Below are 24,281 nucleotides of genomic sequence, written 5' to 3'. Positions count from 1 at the left end.
TATTGTGAAAATGTCACTAAGTGAATAATAAAATAATCTGAATGTTTTATCTTACCATTGCTCCAAAGTGAATGTCGAAAATAATGCATTTAATAGACACAATTTCATTATGTAACTATTATTTTTTATAATGAAATCCAAACCTAAAAAAGCCATGAAAATCGACAGCCAGTCACCAACTTCATTTCTAATAAGAATTGGAATCAACCAGACATTGTCATTTAGCAGACGCTCTTATCCAGACACAGCTCACATCTACAGCACAAGTAAGGATGTAGTCTGTGAGCCTGAGATGCGAGTGATTTGCTAGTAAATATGTGGTCAGACAAGGATTTTTCCTTGCCTCTAGTTGGTTTCAACCTTTCAGGAGAAGGTAACTACCCACTGGATAACCAGCTACTATATTATCTAGCTGGCTGTACACAGGTAAGCATGTCCTGCTCATCGGTAAGTTATGTTGCTAGCTAGGGTTATGGCTACTACAGAGGAATCAGATCAAGAGGGTTAAAATTAGCTATTTACTTCCATTACACTGAAGAATTTAACAATTTTGACCGACCGTACCCCCCCCCCCCCAAATGCTCAGACTATAATCAGCCAGAAGGACATCCACCAGAGAGCCACCAGCTGTGAATTGCAATCATTTTATTTAATAGCCTCCAGAACGGACTTTATTTTCACATTCATCATACGGTACGTATTATCAATCTTTTTCAATGATGGTACAAACATGTAGTCCAACATTGAAGTCTCCCACCGCCCCTTTGCCCCAACAAAAAAGGGGGGTTTCTTTACGGAAACAATAATAGTGTTCTTTCTCAAGTCCATTCTGAACGTTTGTCTGGTGGGTGAGAGGTGGGGTCTGTGAAATGGTGGGAGGGCCTCAGAACTGCCCAATCATCTGCTTTTGTGGTGGTGGTGCAGTTAAATGTGTGTTGGGGGCGAGGTTTCGGATGAGGGTTGGTCCTAAGCCTCGTCATCCGAGGTGTCGCTGCTGCTGGTCTCCGTCTCCTCTGTGGTATTTGTGACCATTTTAAAGTTGGTGGTCCTCCAAGCAGTCATTGGGTCAGAGGGAGGACTATTCTTCAAGAGGCCATTCTTCCTCAGACCATTCTTCTGTAGCTGTGGGGGGGTCAACAGACATTCAGGTTATATAGTCGGGGTCTGATTTGATAGTATCAGTATTACATCATGTGTGAAGGGAGAATTTACCTGTTCGCTGATGGCCTGAAACTCCCTCATCTCATCCTCAGTTAAAGGAGCACACGTCTCATCATTCTCACACTCCTCCTGCCAGCCCATCTCCTTCAGTAACCTGAGACATTACAGATAGTACTTGTATGAATATTAACAGATTAAGTAATTACACCCTCATCATCAGCCATTTACAGGACGACTGGAACCAACACTGGTGACCATTTCACGTCAATGGTATTGTTCCATTTTCTCCCTCATCATATCCTTGCCTTTGTTACAAGTTGATCTTAAACAGCAGGGTCTTCATTAAAATTCCTTAATCATGGCTCTTGCACGATAACAACAATCCAGCTGCTTTACATGTCTCAAAACAGAGCACAGTAGTTGAGGTCTGGTTGGAATGCTTAACAACTACAGCTTTCCTTCCTCCATACAGTCCTCCTCCTCCATACAGACCTCCTACATACAGTCTTGGATTGACTGTAAATGGATAGGTACATGAGTTCTTCTACACTTAAGTCATCAAAGCCAGATATTTCCAAAAGGAGTAAAGGCGGGAGCATCCTAACAGAGCCTTTGCCTACGTGAATGCACTTCGGCAAGTCCGTTCTGTGTGTACCTGTGCTCTGCCTCCAGGGAGCTGGACAGCACCTCCTGCTGGGGGAAGCTGGAGGAGCACAGCACCTGCTGCCTCATGCTCATGGTGCTAGGCTTGCTGTTGCCATTCTCCAGTGGGCCACTTCTAGTGCCGCGCTCATAGCCATTGAGGTTCTCGTCCCCGCCGCCCAGGTTGTTATTGTGTAGATGAAAACTATCCTCATCCTGGATGGTCAGTAGACGATCAAAAGGGAAATGGTCACATAAAATACGCTGCACAAACTTTTAGATGCAAACTGATTGAAGGCTTTCAAATTGATTGAAGGGGCATGGGCACTTTGATCAGTCAGCAATTGCACAATAAAATGAGCTACTCACACAAACACATAATTACGTTTTACACAAATGATGTATTGACCTTGCAGTGTAGGTGAAGTTTTTCTTCTCCCACCATGTCCTGTTTGAGGGCTTTCAGGAAGTGGCTTTTCTTGTCGGAGCGCATGCGGGTCAGACGCATCATCAGCCGGGGCTGGCTGCCCTGCTCAACAGGGGAGGACGAGCTGGAACGACTCACCTGGGAGAGAAAAACATAACCAAACACTCCATATTCATATATTCATCTGAAAATGTCAAGCAAACCTTAAGTACCATTTGGATATAAAATTTACATGTTAAAACACAGAGGTAATTCTGTGGCAGTAACCCTTGAGTGCAAAAAAGTAGTTTACACACACACAGTAACCTATCCTAACCAAGATCAGTAACTGAGATTGTAGAATGCAGAAGGCTAATAATTTATTTCTGGGACCCAGATTGAATGTTTCACCTTGACTGGAAGACTGACTGATTTTGGTATGGGACCCTTGTTAAGAGATGGACCAGTGCCATTGCGAGATGGGCCCTGTTGCTGGGCTGGGCTGGTGCTAGACAGTGCCGGCAAAGATTCTTCCCGTGAGATGCGTCGGATCACCATCATTTTAGAGCCTCTGGACTGGGGGTTGGGAGGGTGTTCTATAACAGTAGATAGAAAATTGAAAATCTTATTTCAACTGGCATTTCAAGAATTGATTGCCTTCACAGTTGGCCCAGATGACCCAGAGTACACAGCATCCACATAGAAAAATTCTAAGGTCACTCACCCCATACACCTGCAGCTTTGTTACGGTTGACTTCTCGTTCTGCATCAGGATTTAGAGAAGGCTGCAAAAATGGACAATAAGCGTGTGTGTGTGTGGGGGGGGGATTACATACATATGGAATCTTACAAGTATTATGACATCCATACGTCTTGGCTGTTACTGGTGCTCATAAGTTTGCAACACAGAAAATACACCAACAGCCCTAACAAAGCACTTACAAAATCTTCAGCTGCAAACTTCTTTCGTTTATCCCCGTTTTCCCTGTTGTCATGCTCCTGCAGGCCTTTGATCTTAGAGGTGCAAGAAGGGCCAACATCGCAGCTGCTGTATTGGAGAGGGGCCCGCGGGCTAGATCCCTCACTAGTGCCATTGAGGACCTTCCATCCATTCCTCTCGATCCTGGAGTAGCCTCCTATGGAACATGCACAGTGTGAGTGAATAACACTGCAGTGTGAACAGATATACACCAAAATATATATTTGAAAACAATCTGCTGATGTTTTCTGTGGCAAGTGGAGGTTAGTGAAAAGCCTCTAATGAGAACCACAACCCCTAACCAAAGCTAACAATGCACAAGCAAGATTTAACAGCACTCTATGCTATTACACCCTTACAACCTGGTAGCCATCGGTTTAATGTGCATCAAACATTATAAACTTACCACTGGGCAGTTTACTTGGGATTCGCCCATTGACTGACTCTGAGCCATCTGAGGAGTTGTGACATCTGCGACTCACATTGCCTTGGTTGTCAAGACGGTCAGGGGTAGATTCGTAGCTGTGAGAGGGCTAACACACACACACACACAGTCAAACACACAAGAGCCTATGATGACACCAAATACACAAATTTAAAATACAGAGATAAGCATACAATGGGCACACACACATGCATGCCAACATGTTCCCATACCTTGGCCGGTGATGGTGCTGTGGGAAAGTTAAGCCAGGCTGGAGTGAAGTCATGCTGCGCCATTTAGGTTTGCGTCTCCAATAGGTTAGGCACGACATCAACACCTCATCATCTCACTGGCCCCTGAAAGAGAATGGAGACAGAGAAGTGAGAAACAAGCACATAATGCACTCATTGAAAGGGGACTGAGACTCACTAAGCTTTCTCTACCAATTGTGTTTATGGCTTTTCTAGAAGCTAATGTTCCTGTATACTGTAGCTTTCCTTGTATAGGGCATAAAGGGCCTCTGCATTTGTTCACTGGAATTTCCTCCTGTCCACTACAGTATCCTTATACTGCACACATAAAGGATGTAGCTACATGCACACAGAACTGGCATAACTTTACAAAGTCATAAGAACTCATACAAACCAGCTACGGACGACCGAGCAGAGGCGTCTGCTGTAGCAGTTCTGTAGTCCCACAGTTCTCAGTCCTCTACTGTTGGTTTTCTTCTCAATATGGATTGATGTCAAGTTAATCTGCTCCCCACATGAGGCTTGCAGATAGGATATTTTTCTAAATGTTTCCAGGTGTGTTTACAATCAGCTATCCATATCGGTCATGCAATTTCAGTCAATGATGATTCCTTTTCAGGGAAGGAGAAAATTTCCTGTGGCCCTTTCTTGAGATGTTACAAAGGGGACATTGGGGTGTTTCTACTCTATAGTTACGCTTTAAAGTGATGGGATGTGGTATAGAAATTAAAGCAATCTATCATTCACCAAGTCATATTTTCAGCGGATACATAAGTAACATAGAACTACTCAAATAAGGGTCACATGTTGCCACTATTGACTTTAGTTCATGATTAACAGTTGATGCATGACACAATTTTAGCAAATCAATGGAAGACTTGTGAAGTAGTTGGTGAGAAATCGTTTCAATGCATGCCTTTGCTTATGTCCACTCAACTCCCATTGAAACTTGAGACACGAAAAACTTGCTAGCTAGCTACTTAATATCCAAGAAACCATTCGACATGTTCGGTTCAGTAGCTTCTCAGCCCATCCATAACTGTTCAGGTACTGGAGAATCAATCATCAAGACGCGTGAGCTGTTCCATGTAGCTACAGTGCCCACCTTGATCTAAAATGAGAAAACAAAACAGCCGTTTTATGTTTGCAACTATTACTGTAGTTAGTAGCCTAACTTAACGAGTTAGCGTAGCCTAGGTAAATTCACTATGAAAGCATACAGGCCTGTTAGTACTCAGCGAGCTAGCCATGCCGTTTACCTCAAGGCTCAAGCAACAACATGACAGCTTGTAGTTTGCTAGCAACCAAAGCTAGAACAGTTAGCCTAGCTAGCTTGTTAACACCATTGTAAATGTGTTAGCAAGCTATAGTCCGGTCCTGCACCCAACTCTGCTGCAAACTATAACCCGGATGGTTAGCTAGCTTGCTCTACACTGTTACAAGCCTTACAATCATTTTACAATGGCCCACCTAACGTAATATAGTAACTACCGTTACATACACTGAGCAAAATCATCTCCGTTTTGATGAGCGTTAGCTAGCTACACTTCAATTCATGCTAGCTCATAAACAAGCCAGCGTAGCCAGCTATGCAAGTGGTTGGCTAGACCTATCTGTGTTGTTTGCGTTCGTTACCTTGCCGAATCTCACAGCTCAGTCCCCATTCGAAAGTTGTCAGTTAATCATTTCATTTTTACGACCTGACTTTCACGTCAAAAACATAACCAGGTAGTTAGCAGTATATGTATCCACAACAAATATTTCCAGAAGTTGCTCAAATGTTTGCAAAATACTCCTTTATCTTTAAAAATTTGCCGCTTTTGACAAACTCCTTCCCAAAATGGCGCAACCGCAATGCTTCGCTAAAAGGAGAATCTCGTTAGCCTACCCCGTTGAGCTTCGGAGTGAAGTCGACCCCTAGCGGCTGTTGTCAGGTCACTTTTGGAAAGTTAGAAAGCAGGTGTTATGAGACAAATAAGCTGCACTGCAAGGGTATTCACGCAGCAAGGCCCAACTACAGTACTGGCATTCTAAAATAATGCATTCTGCTTTGCCATTAAGTTTGTTCTGTATTAGCCTACATATCTTTAGACACATCCAAAGATCTACAACTGCGACAAGTCAGAGGTTTTAACAAGTCCGTGGTTTCAACAAGTCAGAGGTTTCAACAAGTTGGGGATTTCAGCAAGAGCAGTGCCAAGGTGCTGGTCAAGAAAGGGTGAAAACATCCCTACAAACAGGCACCAGGGACCACATCACAGTGCTGGTATGCCTGAACTTAGCTTGAAGCGACATATCTCTTTCATCATCTATGGGGGGGGGAATTAGAAAACATTTTTATTTTGCACTTTCCAAACGATTATAAAATCCTATTTTCAAAGGTATTTATTATCCTAATTTCGGATAGGCTAGTTCTGAAATATGACCATTCTTACAGCATGTGCACCAGGAGAATTGGCTTAACATCAAATCACATGGCTTCTTTTTTACCGCTTACACTGACAACACGTATCTGTTCCAATCCTTTCCACCCTCAGTCCCCCAAGTCATTGAAATAACGTTTTGCATGTCTTGTTGATGCATTATCATGGATTTCTCCACCTGAAACTATATCACAACAAGACGGAGCTACTCTTCATCTCTGCCAGATCCTCCCTGTCACCAGAGCTCTACTGTACATCATTACGGCATGTCTGAGACAGCCTCTAGCTCGGAAAGATCCTCAGCAAGATGACAACCTGGATTTCAAGAAACACATTGCTGGCATGATGCAGACCTACCAGCATCAAGAAGATCCATCATAGCTGACAGAATACTTCACCCAGCTGCTGGTCCAGGCCAAGGTGCTCTACCGTGTGGCCTTCCATTCCATGTACCATTATGCATTCTGCAGATCATCCAGAATGCAGTTTCCGCCTAGTCTTCAAGCTTGGCTGTAGTTTTGCTAGTTTCTATCTGCACTATTTGGATGTCATGTTGCTTTGGATAAAAGCGTCTGTTAAATTAATACAAAGTAATGTAAAATGTTTACATTTGGTGTTTCCTAAGGTGAGCATGGATCCAGTTAAATATGCACATAAATAACCCATTTATTTTCAAACATGACACAAGACTATCACTCATTCAGATGAACACAATCTATTTATCTGTACGCCGTGTCTAGGTATGTGAATGGAGACAATAACTAGATATGATCAGAACATCTGATTATTAAATACATTTTTTACCGCGATGGGTTTAAAGTTGTGTAGCAAATGGCAATCAAGGAAAATAAATAACTGCCCATGATTGGTTGTGTACTTCATCCGGGTATCCATCGTAGCTAATCTGGTATTTTAAAGGTACCAATATGGCGGAGGTGAGTAGGAAATCGGGAAAGGAGCGTCGTAATATAAATGCATATCTTTATTATAATAGGGGGTTAACTGCACTAGCCTGTTATCGATCATGTTTTTAAGGCTTTCATTTCAATTTGAATGAAAAAAAAAATATTTAAGAAATTACATTAGACGTCAAAAATTGTATTGGAAAATAGCGGCGTCCCCTGTTACAGATTTTTAGGCCCCGGCGTTTGCATAAACAAACTGCTAGCTTGCTGCTAGCGTAGTGGACAGTTTATCAGCTGGCTATCGAAATTATTCATTATATATTGTAACTTTTAAAATATTCATACACTTTTTATGTGACGTTTCAAAGACGATTTATACTGGTGGCAAATTCAAGAATTGCAGCTGATTGGTAACATAGATAGCGTTAGCTAGCTAACTTGTTTCTCCGTAGCTAAGATGGCTTGTAACAATTTCGAGCCAACGGGTGATTCAGCTGTTCATGAACATGAAACGTTCACGCTAGCAAATAATCATATCAGCGGAAGGTAGTGTACAAAATAGGATGCATTCACTGAGTTTACCTAAAGGCAAATACATATAAAATACAATTGTGTAATCTACAGTTTGCTATTTTCTAAGTCGTGCAGCATTTGGTCATTGAAATCTAAACCTCTTTTACTTTTCAGGCTTCCTTTGGAAGTACGAGCCCAGGTTGGTTATTGTATAATTGGTCTTACACACAAGATGATAATGCTGTTGATTTGATGTGATCACCACTTCAAACCCCTCAATGTCTTTACCACGAGCTTAGCTTTATGGAAACATGAATTAGCTTTGTACAGATTTCTTAATTTTACAATTAATTGATCAAGCCCACTGTGTTTTCTAGTTGGCTCTCTGTCCTCGGAAGACCATGACTTTGATCCAACAGCGGAGATGTTGGTCCATGACTATGACGACGAGCGAACGTTGGAGGATGAAGAGATGCAGGACGAAGGATCAAGTGTCAGCGCAGAAATAGATGATTTAGAAAAGGTAGGATAGTCCTTAAAAACCGAGGTTTAGGTGTCAAAATAAATAGTTAATTAAATCTATAATTTGCTGCAGGTGGACTAAATGGAAATGTCTGCATTTAATGTTTTAAATATTTGATTATCTTGTGAAACACCGCAGTGGCGGTTCTAGACAAATTTGACTGGGGGGGCAAGGGGGGAGGGGCAGTGTTTAATCAGAGGGGCACATTACAAATCGGAAACAATTTATATTTAAACATTAAATACTTACATTTTGCTTTACATTAAAATCTTACAAACAGCTCTGGCTCTCCCTCTTCCAGCTTCTCAGCTCTCTCAATACCTTGATATGTTTCTCTCACTTTTTTTATTTACTGGGGCAAAAAAGGCTGGAATGTCCCTTTCTTGTTTCATGATGACTACTAAAAAAAGAAAAACAATGTGTAAAAAAGGGGGGGGGGGGCAGGGACATTTTTACAGGGGCACTGGCCCCTGCAGGCCCCCGTGTAGAACCGCCCCTGAATACTAGTAATAAGTTCTGTCTAATTTATCTCAACGAGCATTAATTGACTTGAGTGACGAACTGGGAACAGAGAATTCTAGGACCCGAATAGAGGTTTTTCTGTAAATTTTGATTGTAAAGCTCATTTGAACCTTTAACATTCTGCTAGGAGGGAAACATGCCACTAGAGGAGCTGTTGACAATGTACAGATATGAGGCCTCAGTCAGCCTGGCAGGAGGCTCCAGTGCAGATAGCTCTTCTGCAGAACTAACGGACGAGCTACCTGACATGACTTTGGATAAAGTGAGTAAAGGGACTAGTTTTCATGATGGAATACATATAAATAATATTTTGCCAGTTAAACTAATTCAAACACGTATTTAATCTATTTTCATTTTCTCCAGGAGGAAATTGCTAAAGATCTACTGTCGGGCGACGATGAAGAAACACAGTCCTCAGCAGATGACCTCACACCTTCGGTCACATCCCATGAAACCAGCGACTTCTTCCCTCGAACATTGCGCTGTAAGTTGCTTTTCAAACGTGCTAGGTCAAATGTTGAAATGTTACATGTACTGCCACTGTCCGTCTAATCTGGTCCTAAATTTAAGTCACTTATTTGTTTCCAGCTAACACCATATATGATGGGGACAAGGAATCAGAGGGAGAGGAAGATAGTGTGTGTCCTGACGATTCCAGAAAGGTGTGCTTTTGGTGATCTTGGAATGGAGAACTCATTGGTCAGTGAAGCAGAGTTGTTCAATTGATTAAACTATATATTTTTTTTTACAGGAAATAATGGTTGGATCCCAGTATCAAGCTGAAATCCCTATACTTGTCTGCAACCATGACAATGATGAAAAGGGTGAGTGTGAAGACTTTTGTCTTTACTTTCATGCCAAGTATATTGTTTTCTTTCGACATATATTGTTCGGATGTGCAATGTATCTAGCTTTCTGAAGTTCAGCCAACATAAGGTAACGCAACTGTCTCCTACAGTGTATGAGAACGAAGACCAATTGCTATGGCAGCCTGACTCCCTGTCAGAGCAGAGAGTCAAAGACTACCTGCGTGACAGTGCCGCCCCATTAGTGGATGGGAAGGTGGCCACAGTGCCTCAGGGTTGTCTTGTTCAAGACAATGAGCAGGTAAATATGTCCCAATGTTTGCACACGTATACACTGGCAGAAACAAACTTGAGACATGACTAATACATGTGCTCATTCTCAAGGCCTTGTATGAGCTTGTGAAGTGCAACTATAACGTCCAAGATGCTCTGGAGCGATACCGCAGGAGTGGCAAGACCTTGAAAGGTAGGTTGAAAGTAGATCTTGACCCAGATTGTGTACTAAGAGTTTGTGGAGTTTTACATTTTCATCTTCTGCCATTGTAGGACAAATGTCCCCGTGGTCCGAAGAAGAATGCAGAAACTTTGAACACGCGCTGCTCCTGTACGAGAAAAACTTTCACCTCATACAGAAGCATAAGGTGAGGAATGCAAAATTAATAGTCGTCGAATAAAGTTACTGTAAGGGAACAGTGCCTGATAGTGTTTTGACGGAAGCATATTGTTTTTGCCATCCTGACCCACTGTGTAACCCCCCCAGGTGAAAACAAGGACAGTGGCCGAGTGTGTGGCCTTCTACTACATGTGGAAAAAATCGGAGCGCTTCGATTTCTTTGTCCAGCAAAACCGGTTTGGGAAGAAGAAGTACACCAGCTACCCCGGCGTAACGTGAGTAATCATCTAGCTGACATCAACCTTCACTATCCCAGAGCTCTGCTCTTACTGTCAAAGAGCCTTTTGAAGAAGCATCTTTGAAACGTTTTTGCCCCAAATGTAGCCTTGTAGCTTTGCTTGACGTGCACATTGCGTTTTGTTTTTATGCCATTTGTATGAATCAGGCCATACCTTCTCATCTTCTAAGTATATGTTGCTAGTAACCCTGTCACCCTCTTCACCTGTGCCCCATGATGCAGGGACCTTATGGACCGCTTGGTGGATGAGGCGGAGGGCCTGGTGGATGGTTCAGCTTCTGTGTGCTCCAGCGGCAGTGGCGGTGGTGGGATGGAGCCCACAGCCGAGCAGCAGCTCAGCCTTCTCAACTCCATCACTGCCAGCGACCTTTCTGGTGAGTCACTGGAGGGGCTGCAAGTTTGCAGATGAGGCTGACACCGTGTCATCACTGGTTACGACGCGGGCGAGCGTCAGCAACAAAAGAAAGTTAGATTGCCGTGTTTTCTATGGAATGTCCTAACTGGACACAAGCGACACTGTGCGACGCGCCTTTGGGTGTCTTTTTGGTGTCAGATGCCCTGTTTCGATTTATTTGTATTCGCTCTGTAGGACACGGTGTCATAGGGTACATGGTTTGCATGACGTAACAGAACTCAATATGACAGTTTGTTTGGACAGAGAGGGCCCCACTGTGACACGATAGTCGGATGCTCGCATTCAGTTAGGACACGGTCTTAGGGATGTCTTGGGGGATATAGTGTGAACTGTATTAGGGTGTAGATCTCCTCAGTTGGTTGCTTGGTCATGTGTTCAAATTGCAGTATACAAATGTAGATATATTGTAAGAAACAGGCATTATCTGCTATGGTCATGTGTATTAATCCAGAGGAATATATGGCAAATAATCGTTTTTTCAAATCCTTTTCACAGCATTGACCAGCAGCGTAGCATCGGTGTGCAACACTGCAGATGTAAACTGCCTGGACTCGTACAGTTTTCCCCAGCTAGAGGGCCTCCACCGGGCCTCCCTAAACCACAATGAGGCCCTGGGCTTCACCCCCAATGGACCGGTAGATCCCGACTGCCTCAACCTGCTTGGTGCCGGGTTCTACCACTCTGACCTGGGACAGCTGGGTGCCTGTGCCACAGACTGCGAGCGCCCACCCTCCAAGCGCCTCAAGTTGAGCTTGTCGGAGCCCTTCAATCAAGCCGCCGTGGGAAACTTGGGACTTGATTATGAGGCAGCCACGCGCGCGCACCACATCACCAGCGCCAAAATGGCTGTGTCAGTGACAGACTTTGGCAGCCGGGCATCTGGCGAGGCTAACAGCTACATGGGAGTACACTCGCACTCTCACACTCGCACATTGCACCAACAGCATACGGCGGTGCAATCCGAGTGAAGTGTGACCCTCGCACAGACTGTACATATTTGTTAGAGAATCTATTTGCTGTTCTAAATATGTGTGTGTGTGTGTGTGTATATGTGCGCACAGACACAACCTTTTTTACTATGACATCAGTGATGTCATCTTGTACAGAACTAAAGTAACTAGAGGAACAAAATCTTGAATTCTCAAGAGTTGAATAGCCATTTATTTTTCAGTCCTAAGCTCTGTGAAAGGTTTCCAAAAACCACCACACACATGATCTGTAGTGTCTTCATATGGTGGGACTGAACCTTCATTGGGATAGACCATGCCCCCCCCCCCAACCCTCACAGTGGCCCTACAGTCACACTCATTAACCTGACCCTGGATGTAGCATTTTTTTTAAAGGGTCTTAGGTTTTTGTATATTTTAAACAGATGCACTTACCAAGTGCAAATAAGACAGACTTTGTAAATTTGGGACTCAGAAGAAGCACTTCAAATTATATAATGGTGAGAAAGGCGCTTACACCTCAGACATTGGCAAAAGTCAAACCAGTTCAGATTTTTTTTCCCCCCCAGTGTTAAAACATAATTATTGTTTGTGGTGAATTCAGCTATGTTAAGATGAGCTGTATTGCAAAATGTAACCAATGACAGTAAAAATGAACAATCTTTGTATGTGTTTAGCTGATGGAAAAAGCCAAATGGGGGGGGGGGGGGTTGTCTTGTTTGGCAAAGTGTTGGTATTTATTACAAAAGGCATTGGACTGCAACTTAGTCACTGACATTGTATACTTTTTCCTGTTTTATACCTCTGAAAATGCTTTGCAGGCAGAAAAAGGCACATTTGAGCAATTGTGTTAGAAAGCACCAGGGTAGTATTGATTGCTATTTATACTTAGTTGCGCATGTATATCCCACAAGTTGTACTGTAAGGTTAAGTTAAAAATGGTTGGAGTCTTAACACCGACCATTGCTAATAAATTATGCAAATGCTTGGGGTTTAGATTGCTGCTGCATATGCCACTACTCTGCCCCCTCTTTATCTGTTTGTATTTTGTAGGCCAGTGTAAACTTTTTTTTTTGTCTATGCATTGGAAATTAATTAGGTTTAACTGGAGGTAACTTTTGATAGAATGTTGATGAGCGTTTGAGAACTTAGTGTAACAGAGTTTTGACATGAGTATGGTTATTGTTGCTTAAATCTTGACTTCAGATTTTTTGTCCTGGCCTTTATCATAATGTTTAAACTTTCATATTGACCTCCAACCCTCACTACAGTTAGTTTTGCATTGTTCTAAGCTCATAAAGGTGCAATTCCTTCCATACATTTACACCCCTAATCCCACACCCACCCAACCCCCAAGTCTTAACAAGATGTTTGATATTTTTGCCCTGTCAGTGAAGTATGATACTGTATTGCCTCCCTTGGTTATGGCAATAATGTGTGTAAATATGTACAGAGATACAGGTTGACCCTCCTCTTTGTGGAAGTGGAACACAAGTCTAGTCTTAAAGCGAGAGCCACAGAAAAACCCAGACATTTTTGTTACGTTTTTGCATTCATGGAGAACATATAATTTATTATTTATTCATCTGATTAGCATTGATAATGTACTTGCATTGTACAGTGCCCAATACTGGACTCAGGACAAGACAGTACACTGTTTGAAATAGTGAAAACGATTTGGTAGTGAGAAAGTATGTACAGTATGCAGTATTAAAATTGTATCCGAGAATTTAGTCCACGAGTGTTCATGGGAAAGTGTTTGGAGGGAGAATGCCATTGCATTTCAATATAGAATAAACTAACTGGAAGACAGTTTGCTTGCAGGACTGCCTGCATAAATATAATTCCAGTTTTTTTTATTCCATATGGTGGCAATCCAGTGATGTTTATATGCAATGCAAAGAAAATTAGAGTTATACAGGACATGGCTTATGAGTGGTGTTTTACCAGCCCTAATGGAGTCATATTTCCATGTGTTTGCAGTTAATTTCCCCCCCTTATACATATATATATATATACTTGAAGAATGTTTGAGACCAGTGGTTTAGTCAAACTTATCATCATGCTATATTGGGCAATATAGTAATATGTGCAATTACTCATGTCCTTAAAGGAACATAACACATTTTTACCCAGAGCTTTAGGAAAAAAAAAATACTGGTGCAGGAATGTTAATGTATATCTAATGCTGTATTTTTAAATAGGTTGGGACAAAATAGTAAATCTAGTTATTACCATTTTCTTACAGGGGCCTACATGTAAACTTTGTATCCCCTCACTTTGTTAAGGAAAAATTTGGTTTTTAGAAATAAGTCTTGATTGTCTTTTGTAATATTTTACTTTACATTTGAAAATGTTTCCATAGAAAGTTTTCACATTTGGGGATTTAAAGACAGTTTAGGTTAAAATAGACAATCAAGACATACATGATTGAATATCAGTTATTCAAAGTAAGATGCATTGTTTATAAAACTGTAAATATACATTTGTTTGTTTCTGACTATTTTGTATTTTATGTTCCAGTCCAATACAGGCTGTACAGATGCAGAAATAAATAGAAATGTTCTTATGAATATGGACATCTCTCTTCTTCATTTGACTTAAGAACCAACCGATCCCATTCACCAATCCCATTTCATTGTCTTCAAGGGTTGACCACTTAATGCACGATGGTGTAGTAGTTGGAGAAGAGTTCCTCTCCAGGGTGGATGTTCTGGAGTGAGACGAGTACCACACATCGCAAAGGCCTTGAAGAAAGGAATAACAAAAGGTGTGACTCTTCAGTCAACTGCTGTCCTGTACATGAAACTGATGGTGAGCAGGTAGAATTCAATGAATGTCAGTTGAGGACATGTGAGGCATCTGTTTCTCTAACTATAGACACTGATCTACTTTTCCTTTTGTATAGTTGAACATCTGGGCCTACCACATCTCATACTATCTCATACTATTCTTGTTAGAGCAGGCTGTACTGTAGTCAAATCAAAATGTATTTGTACGGCGCATTTCATACATGGAGGTAACACAATGCGCCTCACAGTAGCAAGGGAGAAAAAAGGGGGGGGGGGGTTAAAAGACACTTAAATGTTCCATACATGTACCTACTCTTACATTTTACAGTGAGTGATAGGCGAGATATTTCGAGAGGTATTTCTTATGTGTATGTTTAAAAGTGTCTGTTTTAGCCATTCTAAGGTATTCTGGTAGTGTTCCAAAGGCTAGGAGCATAGAAACTAAAAGCTGCTTCCCCATGTCTCTTTGTCCTGGCTTTTGGAACTGTTAGGAGTTCAGTACCAGAGGACCTCAGGGATCTACTGGGTGTGTACCTTGAGAGCTTGTCTGTAACATACTCAGGTGTATGATTATGGACTGATTTATAGACTAGTAAGAGAATCTTGAACTCTATTCTAAAGCAGGTAACCAGTGCAGTGATTTTAATACTGGTGTGATATGCAATCTCCGTCTTGTTTTAGTAAGGACTCACGCTGCTGCATTCTGTATTGTTTGTAGCTGACTAATGGCTTTTTTTGGTAGGCCAGACAAAAGCGAGTTACAGTAGTCTAGCCTGCTCGTGATAAATGCATGCATCACTTTCAGTGTCAGCCTGAGTGAGAAACGGTTGCACCGTAGCAATGTTTCTTAAGTGATATGGGTTTCAAAATTGAGATCTGAGTCAGTATCAAGATCAGATCCAGAAGGGCCAGGACAGATAGTTTTTTGGAATCAGCATTAATCCTGAGATCATTTACAACCTTAACTAATGCCGTTTCTGTGCTATGATTGGAACGAAAACCAGATTGGAGAGTGTCAAATGCACAGTTAGCATCTAGGAAATCATTTAACTGTTTAAAGACAACTTTTTCAGGATTTCGCTTAGAAAGGGAAGGTTGGAGATGGGTCTAAAATTTTAAGAACTGAAGAGTCTAAATGTATTTTCTTCAGGAGGGGTCTTACCAGGGCCGTTATAAGTTCAGATGGGAAAATTGTAGTGTGCATATTGGTATGAAATCTTCAGTTTTTTGGCATTCCTCAAAACATTGATTGACTGATGAGTTCTAGAGAAACCTATTTATTTTTAGGCATTTTCACCTAATATTGACCTTGCCAGTCTATTGTATACTGCGGAAACTCAAAAACAAAGTTAAGCTTTGTTTAACCAAATAGCTTTGAACTGGTTTGATATAATGGGATGTGATTTTCTAGTACCAAATTAGCAATTTACCATAATTACAATGACTGACCTGTCTAAATTTGTTTAGTTTTTTAAAGAAGGAAGACGAAAAAAGATTCTAATAGTGATGGTGCTGTTTGCGTTACATTAGTATTGTCTTGACCATACTTTGTAATTAGTTGAATGCCACTTTGCTTAATAAACTTACCAATTTCTTACCTGAGGAGCAAAATATGTACATTTGCCCCCTATACACTGCACTGTTGTCAAGTCAACTGAAAGATTCTGAAAGTGATTTCTCAAGTCTTGCCTATGGGCGTCATGTGTGTAGTTCACATTAGGAAGGTACTGGCGAAGCTCCAGAGGAAATCCATCAGGCACGTCATACTCCTGATAGCAAACGTTAGCAGCCCACTCTGAGTAGGAAAGGAAAATGACAACATGCTATTACTCTGTGGGCCACAGAAAACTATATACAATAGAAAACAGTCAGGCCCAAAAATGAGAAGCTGTGTTAACACTGAGAATGCTGCAACAAAACAGAATGATTTGATGTTGACATACCATTGGTGCAGTTATTGACATACTGACCCACTGCAAGTGGATTCACTGGATTGGCTGTCAACCAGGTGGTGTCACTCAGCATTAAAGGACCCAGTCTGTCCCTTCCGCTGCATGACCTGGCGTACACAAACACATTCCAGAACCAACACACACTAACGATGCATGTCCAATTGTGCAACAAAAACAGACATACTGAAAATAGCAAGGATTATACAGTATATCATATACTTTACATACATGTACAGTGGGCTCCAAAATTACTGGCACCCCTTGGCAAAGATGAGTAAAAAGTGTTCTTTTTAAAAAGTTACCTTTTTGTAAATTAGCTAAATGTCACTTGGGAAAACATTTGAACAATCCAACCTTCAATTGAAGTAGAGGCCTTTAATGCCGCATGCCTTCCAAAAAAAATAATATTTGCAAGGCATGCATGCACTTTGACCTAAATGGTGTTCTATGGAAGATTAAACAAAATTTAGCTTTTTGGCAAACAAATACTCATGGTGGGTTTAATACCGAAATTGGTGAAGTTTGGTAGAGCGTCTGTGATGATGTGTGGCTGTTTTTCCTCCAAAGGAGGATTTGTGGATATTTCCACAAATGTAATATTGCTGGCTCAGCATTTTATATGGTATCAGTCATTCCATATAGGCTACCATACATGAAGTATGGTTGAACATAGCATTGTTTGAAATCTCTGAAAATTACTAAATGGTTTAGTCATAGAATATAGTTCCTTAGGCATCTGTCTCACCTGTACACCATCTTTGAAATGCCTTTATCATTGCCATCAATCAAAACACAGTCAATGCATCGAAACACAAAAGGATTTAGGATGGACTGGAAAAGAATAGGATCATAAGCCTGGTAGACAGTACCTGAAAGAAGAACACAAAATTGAGTAAATCACTCAAACATAGCAGTACTTTACAGATCAGTATTAGAAATGTCTTCTCTTAATGCAAGTTCTTATCATGACAGAAACCACGTGTTTCAATTCATATGTATTCTGTGTTGTTACAGTCACTGTTTGTGTCTGAATGTGTTGTCCTGACTTCTACCTGGATACATGGCAACCGTAACTCCTTTAGGCACCCATCCTTTGGTAACAAATACCCCGGTTCCACCGAATGGCAAGGTGCTGGGCTGCCGCTCAAGACAGAACCCAACATTGTGTAACATCAAATCAAATCCTCTTTTGGGTCCATCTATTTTAAATTACATAAATAATGGGAGGCACAGGCATTGTGTCATCTGCAACAAAAACACTGGGGGGAAAAAACAAGCACATACATTTGGTGGTATGTAGTAAAAAAGAAATGTAACCTCTACCAGCCTCTTCTGTGGTTTCCTTTCCATTGTCCTGTTGTCCGAGGTAATGTGTTTGGGCTGAGGTGGGGAGCTGGCTGAGTACGTCTCCCTGGTTGACGAGGTCATTTCTGAAAAGGGCCCTGAAGAGTCGCAAAAGAGTCTCTGTCACCTCCTCATCAGGCACCAGCTTGTCCTGGGAGCGCTTTTTGACTTGACGAAGAGTTCTGAGAAAGTATAGCGTAATGTTGTCTTCAACATATTGTGCTAGGTCTAATTTAAATATGGTTTAAAATGTAAATACGCTGGATTTCTTGGTAGTTTAAGGTAGCTACCTTTAGCAAATACATTGTGAAAAAATCTTTATCAAAATTAAACAAACACAATAATGGTTACTGCAAAATTACCGCTCATTTTTGCGGAGATTCAGTGCAATCCACGGGACAAATCTGTGTCGGTAAGACCTCCATTTCTCTTCAAATATTTTCAGTGCAGTACTAAACATAATATGACCAAGGGGGCTGACATTTTTCTCACTATAAAACTGCCTGTTAGTGTGTTATCGCCATCTTCTGGGCGGGAGTCATCGACGTTCAATATTGGTTGGGTCAACGTTGGGTTAAAAAAGACAGAGGATTGATTTGCCCAATAATTAGGCCTACAATTATTTCCATTCAATTTAAATAATTTCTCATTCATGTTACACAATAGAATAAGATGTCAAGCAGTTTTTATTGACGTTTAACACCTGCTATCCTAGGGCATAGACAAGTCTTCCAATCAAAACAGTACTTGCAATTTTCTCGCAAACCAGCCAAGACACACAGCACAGTCCATACAATTAAAATCTGCTCAAATTGCTCCCAATTTCATAACCCAATGTTGTAGCTAGCTGTAATCATTGATTAGTATTGGTTTCAGTCAGTGCGCCATTACATTGGGCGGAGGGGAGGGAAAGGCGGGTCTTCCTATCCAAGAGCCAATAAAATGAATAGGGTGAGTGTATCCGCCCCTTGTTTGCGCACTGATGGAAAGAGTGGAAGATTCCCACCTATCAGAACGAGGACTTTTAATTTTGGTACTATTGTAGCCATACGCTACGTCTGTGTTCGTTCCGGTGGAAGCAGAGGTGCAGTAACCGACCTTTCCCGTTTCATTTGAGTGACGTAACTGTACCTTTCTGTTGACAACAGCACTCAAGCTTTTTCTAGGCACACCGTGCAGAATGGCAGGGGCGGTGGGAAGCAGAGGGTGTTTAAAAATCAGAGGTTCTCAATTACGAGATCTCCTCGACGCAAAGCACAACGTCCTTTTCGATTGCGACGGTGTCATCTGGAATGGCGAAACGGTGGTGACAGGCGCTCCAGAGGTGGTGACACTATTGAAACAGCAAGGCAAAAAGGTATTTTTCGTGACTAACAACTGCACCAGGCCCAGAGCTAACTACGTGACAAAGTTTGCGCGTTTGGGGTTCACTGATGTGGATGAGGAAGATATATTCAGCTCTGCGTACTGCTCTGCAGCTTACCTGCGCGACGTGGCGAAGGTGCAGGGAAAGGTGTATGTCATCGGTTGTCAAGGGGTTGTGAAGGAGCTACAGGAGGCCGGAGTTCCCATAGTGGAAGAGAGTGAAGACGCACAAACGGGGACCATTTACGACTATCCATTGGACCAGGACGTTAAGGCAGTGCTTGTTGGATATGACGAAAAATTCAACTTCATAAAACTGGCAAAAGCTACCTGTTATTTACAAAACCCCAATTGCCTATTTGTAGCTACTGACCCTGACCCTTGGCACCCTCTGCGAGGTGGTAGAATAACACCAGGTAGGTTTGTCTTCCCAAGGGTTGAAGTGCATTGGCATGTGAATGGGATTTACAATGGGAAGGCTATAGCCTTATTAAGTCACTAGGGAATTAAATATTTAAGTTCAGGATAGTAATTCAACTGCAGTCTGTTTCTAACCAAACTCTTTTGGTCTTTCATAAAATGAGCCAAACAATAATTATACATGATGCAACATAATTATAAGCATTCAACGCATCAAGACAAAGATTTGGGAGTTTGGAAGAGCCTTTGGACATTGCATTAATATCACTACATATACTACCGAAAGTTATTTGTTTGATTAATGGAGAGTTTCCCATAGCCATTTATCTTCTGTCTACAACAGAGACCTAGTAAAACTGCTTTAAAATCGTGCACCATCACATTGAGCATCTGTTGGAACAACAACTGGGTGACTAAATGCCCCATCAGCATCTCTCGTTGCATTTGTTAGCTGTGGCCATAGATGTGGCTTTCTATAGAACGGGATTGAATGCAGTTACAAAAACAAGTTTCTCTTTTTGTCAGGCTACATACAATCTTAACTGTTTGTGACCATGTATGGTGTTTGATATGTGTGGCTGGAACACATTTTATTGGTAATCTGTAGAAATGTCTTTTCACTCCTCTCTCTCAGGATCGGGGAGCCTCACGGCTGCCGTGGAAACGGCCAGCAGCAGGACGGCTATAGTGATTGGCAAGCCTAGCCGCTTCATGTTTGAGTGCATGGCAAGCCAGTTCGGGCTGGACCCAGCCCAGTCCATTATGGTTGGCGATCGCCTGGAGACGGACATCCTGTTTGGGGCTAAGTGTGGCTTGGACACCATGCTTACTTTGACAGGCGTGTCCACCATGGAAGAGGCCCAGAGCTATAAGGATAGTGACGACCCAGAGAAGATGCACTTTGTGCCAGATTACGTGGTGGAAACCATTGGCGATTTTATCAAAGCATACGAGGAGGAAGGGAAGGAGGGCTGAAGTCTTGATGGACATAAATAAACCGCTAAAGCTGTGCCTGTGCTTAGAAACTTGGACATATCACTGAATAGTGAAGTAGTGATCTGTATTTAAGGTGGTGTTGTGTAGTCATTCCTTAAAGGCCTCATGAATTCTGCAATGCGTTATTAGTCTTGCCATAAGTATGCACGGCGTTGTTCTGCAGAGACTGTGAGATGGCATGAAGCATCTGATGAACCTATCACAGTAGGCAACCATGTTTGGTGTTGCTTCGCATGCTTATGGCAGGTCTTTGCAATGACACATTCCCTAACATCTCAGAGGGTTTTTTGAATGATGACTTCAATAGTGTAAACACATTAAAGCCTAATTAACACAGTTCAAAGGTATTGGCTTGTCGAAACAGTTCCTTCAGTAACAGTGTGTGTTTCATTAGTTGGAAAATGTCTTCTTTCCTTGATCACTGCTTACTTGTTTCCTCCAAAACTATGCATATGCATGAATGTTGTTCTGCAAATGCATACAGCATCTGCTGTCCCAATATTGAAGGAGGTGAGCAAAGGTACCGTAAACTGTAACATACACAAAAACGGAGAATGGAAACACAAAATTTATATAAGTGTCTCCTTTGCTTAAGTTTATTTTAGGAACGAAGTCCATGCCCTTAAGCATATCAAATGTGCAGTGCAAATGACATACACCCTTGTCTACAAAAAGAAGAAACGTGAAAGGGTAAATTAAAGCAACAATATTTCTCAAACTGGCAGTTCAATCTACACAAATGTACCCACACCAATGAGCCACACAATTATGACCAATGCTGTTGGTCCTTCATGTGCCACCAAAACAGTACAGACCCATTGACACATGGCGCCAATGCACTCTGTTGTGACACATTCCTCTGCTGTATTTACTAAAAGTAGTTTGTCCCTCCTTGGACCACTGTCTGTAGGATACCATGTCTGACCAGGAGCACACCATAAGCTTTGGCTTTTGTGAGATGCTCTGACCCAGTTTTCTGGCCATGATTTGGCCCCTGTCAAAGTCTCTCGGGTTTTTACCCATTTCTCCTGCATCCAACATGTTGACAACAAGAACTGATTGTTCGTTTACCATCTAATATACCCAGACCTCATGTGCCCTTGTTAGAAGATGATGACGTTACTCACTTTCCTTATGCGTAGTCATAATATTTTGGCTCATTGGTGTACATACACTTGTAGATTAATACAATTAGATCAATGTTTTTAGAATGTATTTCACAGTAGACACATGAATGGTGAAGTAATGGTAAAATAAAACACTGGATGTTGTAAAAGCACCAGAGTGTATGGTGCCAGAATAAATAAGCATCCCAATAGTCCCTTAATCTGTTTAGCCCCTCATGTTGTCTAACCTGTCTTAATTTTTGTCTAACTTGACAAGCTCTTTTTCTCATCAAGGGTAAAGAAAATCATCCAGAAAGGCCTGCCATCCATTCAGAAACATATGTACTTTTCTGTAGTCAAAACACAGATATATGTATTCTGTAATGCCCTCATACCTCCCTTCTACATTAGGCATTCGACATACTATGAAATGTGGGCTGATTTGATTTAGGTTATTGTTGCATCAATGTTTAACTTTCAGCCTGAACATCTGTCCTGATGTGTAATTTCTTGAGAATAGTGGATTTTGGAACTCAAAATGCCACAATTGAATGGTTCCTGTAAGGACCCTTCCCAATAGTAAAAACAAGATTAGCTTTGTGCCAATATTGACCAATCGTCAGTTGCAATACAAACCCTAACCCCAATGAATCAGATACTTGAAAGATGTTGCATCTTTTACTGTCATTGAAAATTGAATTTGTTGTGAACAGGATCAATGATATGTTGGATAATAAATGCAGTATCATGTTAGAAAATGGTGTAGCACAAGACATTTATAAATGCCATTATGGGTTGTTTCCATTGCAGTAATTCTGCAAAATAGTTTGCAAATAAGTGCAAAAGAGATGGGTTATTCAATTAAGTTTCAATGCATTTTTCGAATCTGATTGCAATTTACTTGTTTTAGAAAGTATGTGTTTTCTTGGGTTACATTGATAATGGTGAAACAAGATATGATTGATAATCTGAGAGAAATAACATTTTGTTCTTACACTTAGCAAAAAATTGTACAGAAACAAATATTTTAGACTTGAAGACTACTTTCATACTGAAGATTAATTATCTAATTCAATGAGGAATGCCAAACAGTTCAGTGTGAATTACAACAATTAAACATTATGCATATAGTGAATTATGTTTGAAATGTATGACTGTAGTGCCAACAAGGATTTGATTTTTAATTAAAAACTCCTGCTTTGTATCAGTTTGAATTGTTTCCATCTATGCAATACTGCATAAGTGCAGAATAATTTTAAAAGAAAAAACACATTTTAAAAGAAGTATGGATGTGAAAATGGAGGATTGTTGCCATGAATTATCTTGAGCTTTGATTTCAATGTTCCCTCATTTAACATGAAGATGTATGATGTGTTCTTCAAATATATGCTGCAGTCAATACACTTCTTCATAGAGGAAATAACAAAGTCTACTCTAAGACTGATCCCCAGTGTGCCAGTGAGACATATTGAAATGCTCAACTGTGTACATTTGGACTTTATTTTGCTGGTGCACAGGCAATTTTTTTTCAAGTTATACGCATACTGTAAAAGCACCTCAGAAGTCTGAAATATTAACTATAGCATGCACCCTAGCATAAACTGATTAGATATTCTCTAAGGGAGATTACAGAATAGGTAGATCCAGCCATATGATTTATTCATAGCTTCTTAAAACAATAATGGTAGTAAAAACAGTCAATGACTAACATAAAAACATTTGAAATTGTAAATGTCTAATGTTGAGTATATTTGGATATATGAAAAAGTATTTTCAGCATGTACCATCACAAATTAAAAAGAAATGGAGTGGTATGAATATGGATTATGCCAATAGTCTGAACAAGAGAATACAGTAAATTGTAACCATAGGCGATTTTACCACAGGTGCAGGGGGTGCATTTTGTTTGTTGTACTATAATGATTAATTTTAAATTTAAGATCTAGTATTAATTCTGTCAATTTGTTGTAAGCAAAATATTATAAAATCACTACCCTTTGCACCCCCAGTTTTAAAACCTAGAATCGCCTATTGTTGTACCCCTAGAAATTAACTGAAGTGGAAGCATGCAACATGATTTTCTCGTGAGTGAGATCTGTCTGAGCATGCCTCATCTGCTTGAGTCTTCTCAGGATCCTCCTCACTCTTCGGTCAGAACAGTATTTCTTACCATTTGCATATAGTCTAGAAGGAGACAGAGTGAGATTGTTGGACCAAATGTTGTAAAAAGGTAAACAGATGGTCTGTAGAAATGTAAAAATAGTTCGGTGTGGTACTGACAATAAAAGTTTTTGTAGAGATAGAACAATAGGCCACTAGTATACAGATGTCAACAACTGAATGTCCTTGAAAGCTTTTAAGTGTTCTTGTATTCATGCAAAAGTTTTTCATTCGGTATTAAGTTGTGAAACATAACATTCAGCAATCATTCATGCAAGTGTATCATGTAAAATGTAATCCACCAGGGTGGTGTACTTA

The 24,281-nt window shown here is 40.9% G+C and overlaps 4 protein-coding genes across 9 annotated transcripts; 2 read left to right on the top strand and 2 right to left on the bottom strand.

The window, feature by feature from the left end:
- Positions 1-630: 630 nt before the first annotated feature.
- On the bottom strand, positions 631-5,746 carry LOC146236338 (vasculin-like). Its single transcript, XM_084687993.1, has 11 exons — positions 5,499-5,746; positions 4,258-4,974; positions 3,846-3,968; positions 3,595-3,721; positions 3,152-3,345; positions 2,934-2,994; positions 2,621-2,805; positions 2,213-2,368; positions 1,817-2,019; positions 1,213-1,315; positions 631-1,122 (listed from the first exon to the last, which is right to left on the bottom strand). Exons 3-11 carry the CDS (start codon positions 3,906-3,908, stop codon positions 967-969), a joined length of 1,248 nt encoding a protein of 415 aa, XP_084544119.1. The 5' UTR covers positions 3,909-3,968; positions 4,258-4,974; positions 5,499-5,746; the 3' UTR covers positions 631-966.
- A 1,443-nt stretch (positions 5,747-7,189) lies between these two features.
- On the top strand, positions 7,190-13,557 carry mier3a (mesoderm induction early response 1, family member 3 a). 2 transcript variants are annotated; one of them, XM_084687133.1, is made up of 13 exons: positions 7,190-7,221; positions 7,879-7,903; positions 8,082-8,227; positions 8,877-9,011; positions 9,113-9,233; positions 9,338-9,411; positions 9,501-9,573; positions 9,708-9,856; positions 9,940-10,021; positions 10,102-10,196; positions 10,316-10,443; positions 10,689-10,840; positions 11,377-13,557. In XM_084687133.1, the coding sequence occupies exons 1-13, from the start codon at positions 7,213-7,215 to the stop codon at positions 11,847-11,849; spliced, it is 1,662 nt and encodes a 553-aa protein (XP_084543259.1). In that variant the 5' UTR covers positions 7,190-7,212; the 3' UTR covers positions 11,850-13,557. The 2 variants fall into 2 exon arrangements, with proteins under 2 accessions (XP_084543259.1, XP_084543260.1); XM_084687134.1 differs by lacking the exon at positions 7,190-7,221 and adding an exon at positions 7,245-7,737.
- Positions 13,558-13,697: 140 nt separating this feature from the next.
- Positions 13,698-18,446, bottom strand: setd9 (SET domain containing 9). Of its 5 annotated transcripts, none has more exons than XM_084687137.1 (7): positions 18,279-18,446; positions 17,890-18,098; positions 17,625-17,771; positions 17,318-17,441; positions 16,591-16,679; positions 16,310-16,415; positions 13,698-14,575 (listed from the first exon to the last, which is right to left on the bottom strand). In XM_084687137.1, the coding sequence occupies exons 1-7, from the start codon at positions 18,374-18,376 to the stop codon at positions 14,488-14,490; spliced, it is 861 nt and encodes a 286-aa protein (XP_084543263.1). In that variant the 5' UTR covers positions 18,377-18,446; the 3' UTR covers positions 13,698-14,487. The 5 variants fall into 5 exon arrangements, with proteins under 5 accessions (XP_084543263.1, XP_084543265.1, XP_084543264.1 ...); XM_084687139.1 differs by having other exon boundaries at positions 16,564-16,679; positions 17,318-17,339; positions 18,279-18,445; XM_084687138.1 differs by having other exon boundaries at positions 16,564-16,679; positions 17,890-18,014; positions 18,279-18,445.
- A 461-nt stretch (positions 18,447-18,907) lies between these two features.
- pdxp (pyridoxal (pyridoxine, vitamin B6) phosphatase) lies at positions 18,908-21,044 on the top strand. Its single transcript, XM_084687894.1, has 2 exons — positions 18,908-19,697; positions 20,336-21,044. The coding sequence occupies exons 1-2, from the start codon at positions 19,097-19,099 to the stop codon at positions 20,674-20,676; spliced, it is 942 nt and encodes a 313-aa protein (XP_084544020.1). The 5' UTR covers positions 18,908-19,096; the 3' UTR covers positions 20,677-21,044.
- Positions 21,045-24,281: the final 3,237 nt, after the last annotated feature.

This window comes from Hypomesus nipponensis, chromosome 22 (genome assembly GCF_054491055.1).
Source record: "Hypomesus nipponensis isolate SF chromosome 22, ASM5449105v1, whole genome shotgun sequence".
NCBI lineage: Eukaryota > Metazoa > Chordata > Actinopteri > Osmeriformes > Osmeridae > Hypomesus > Hypomesus nipponensis.
This window is presented reverse-complemented; position numbering and strand designations above follow the sequence as displayed.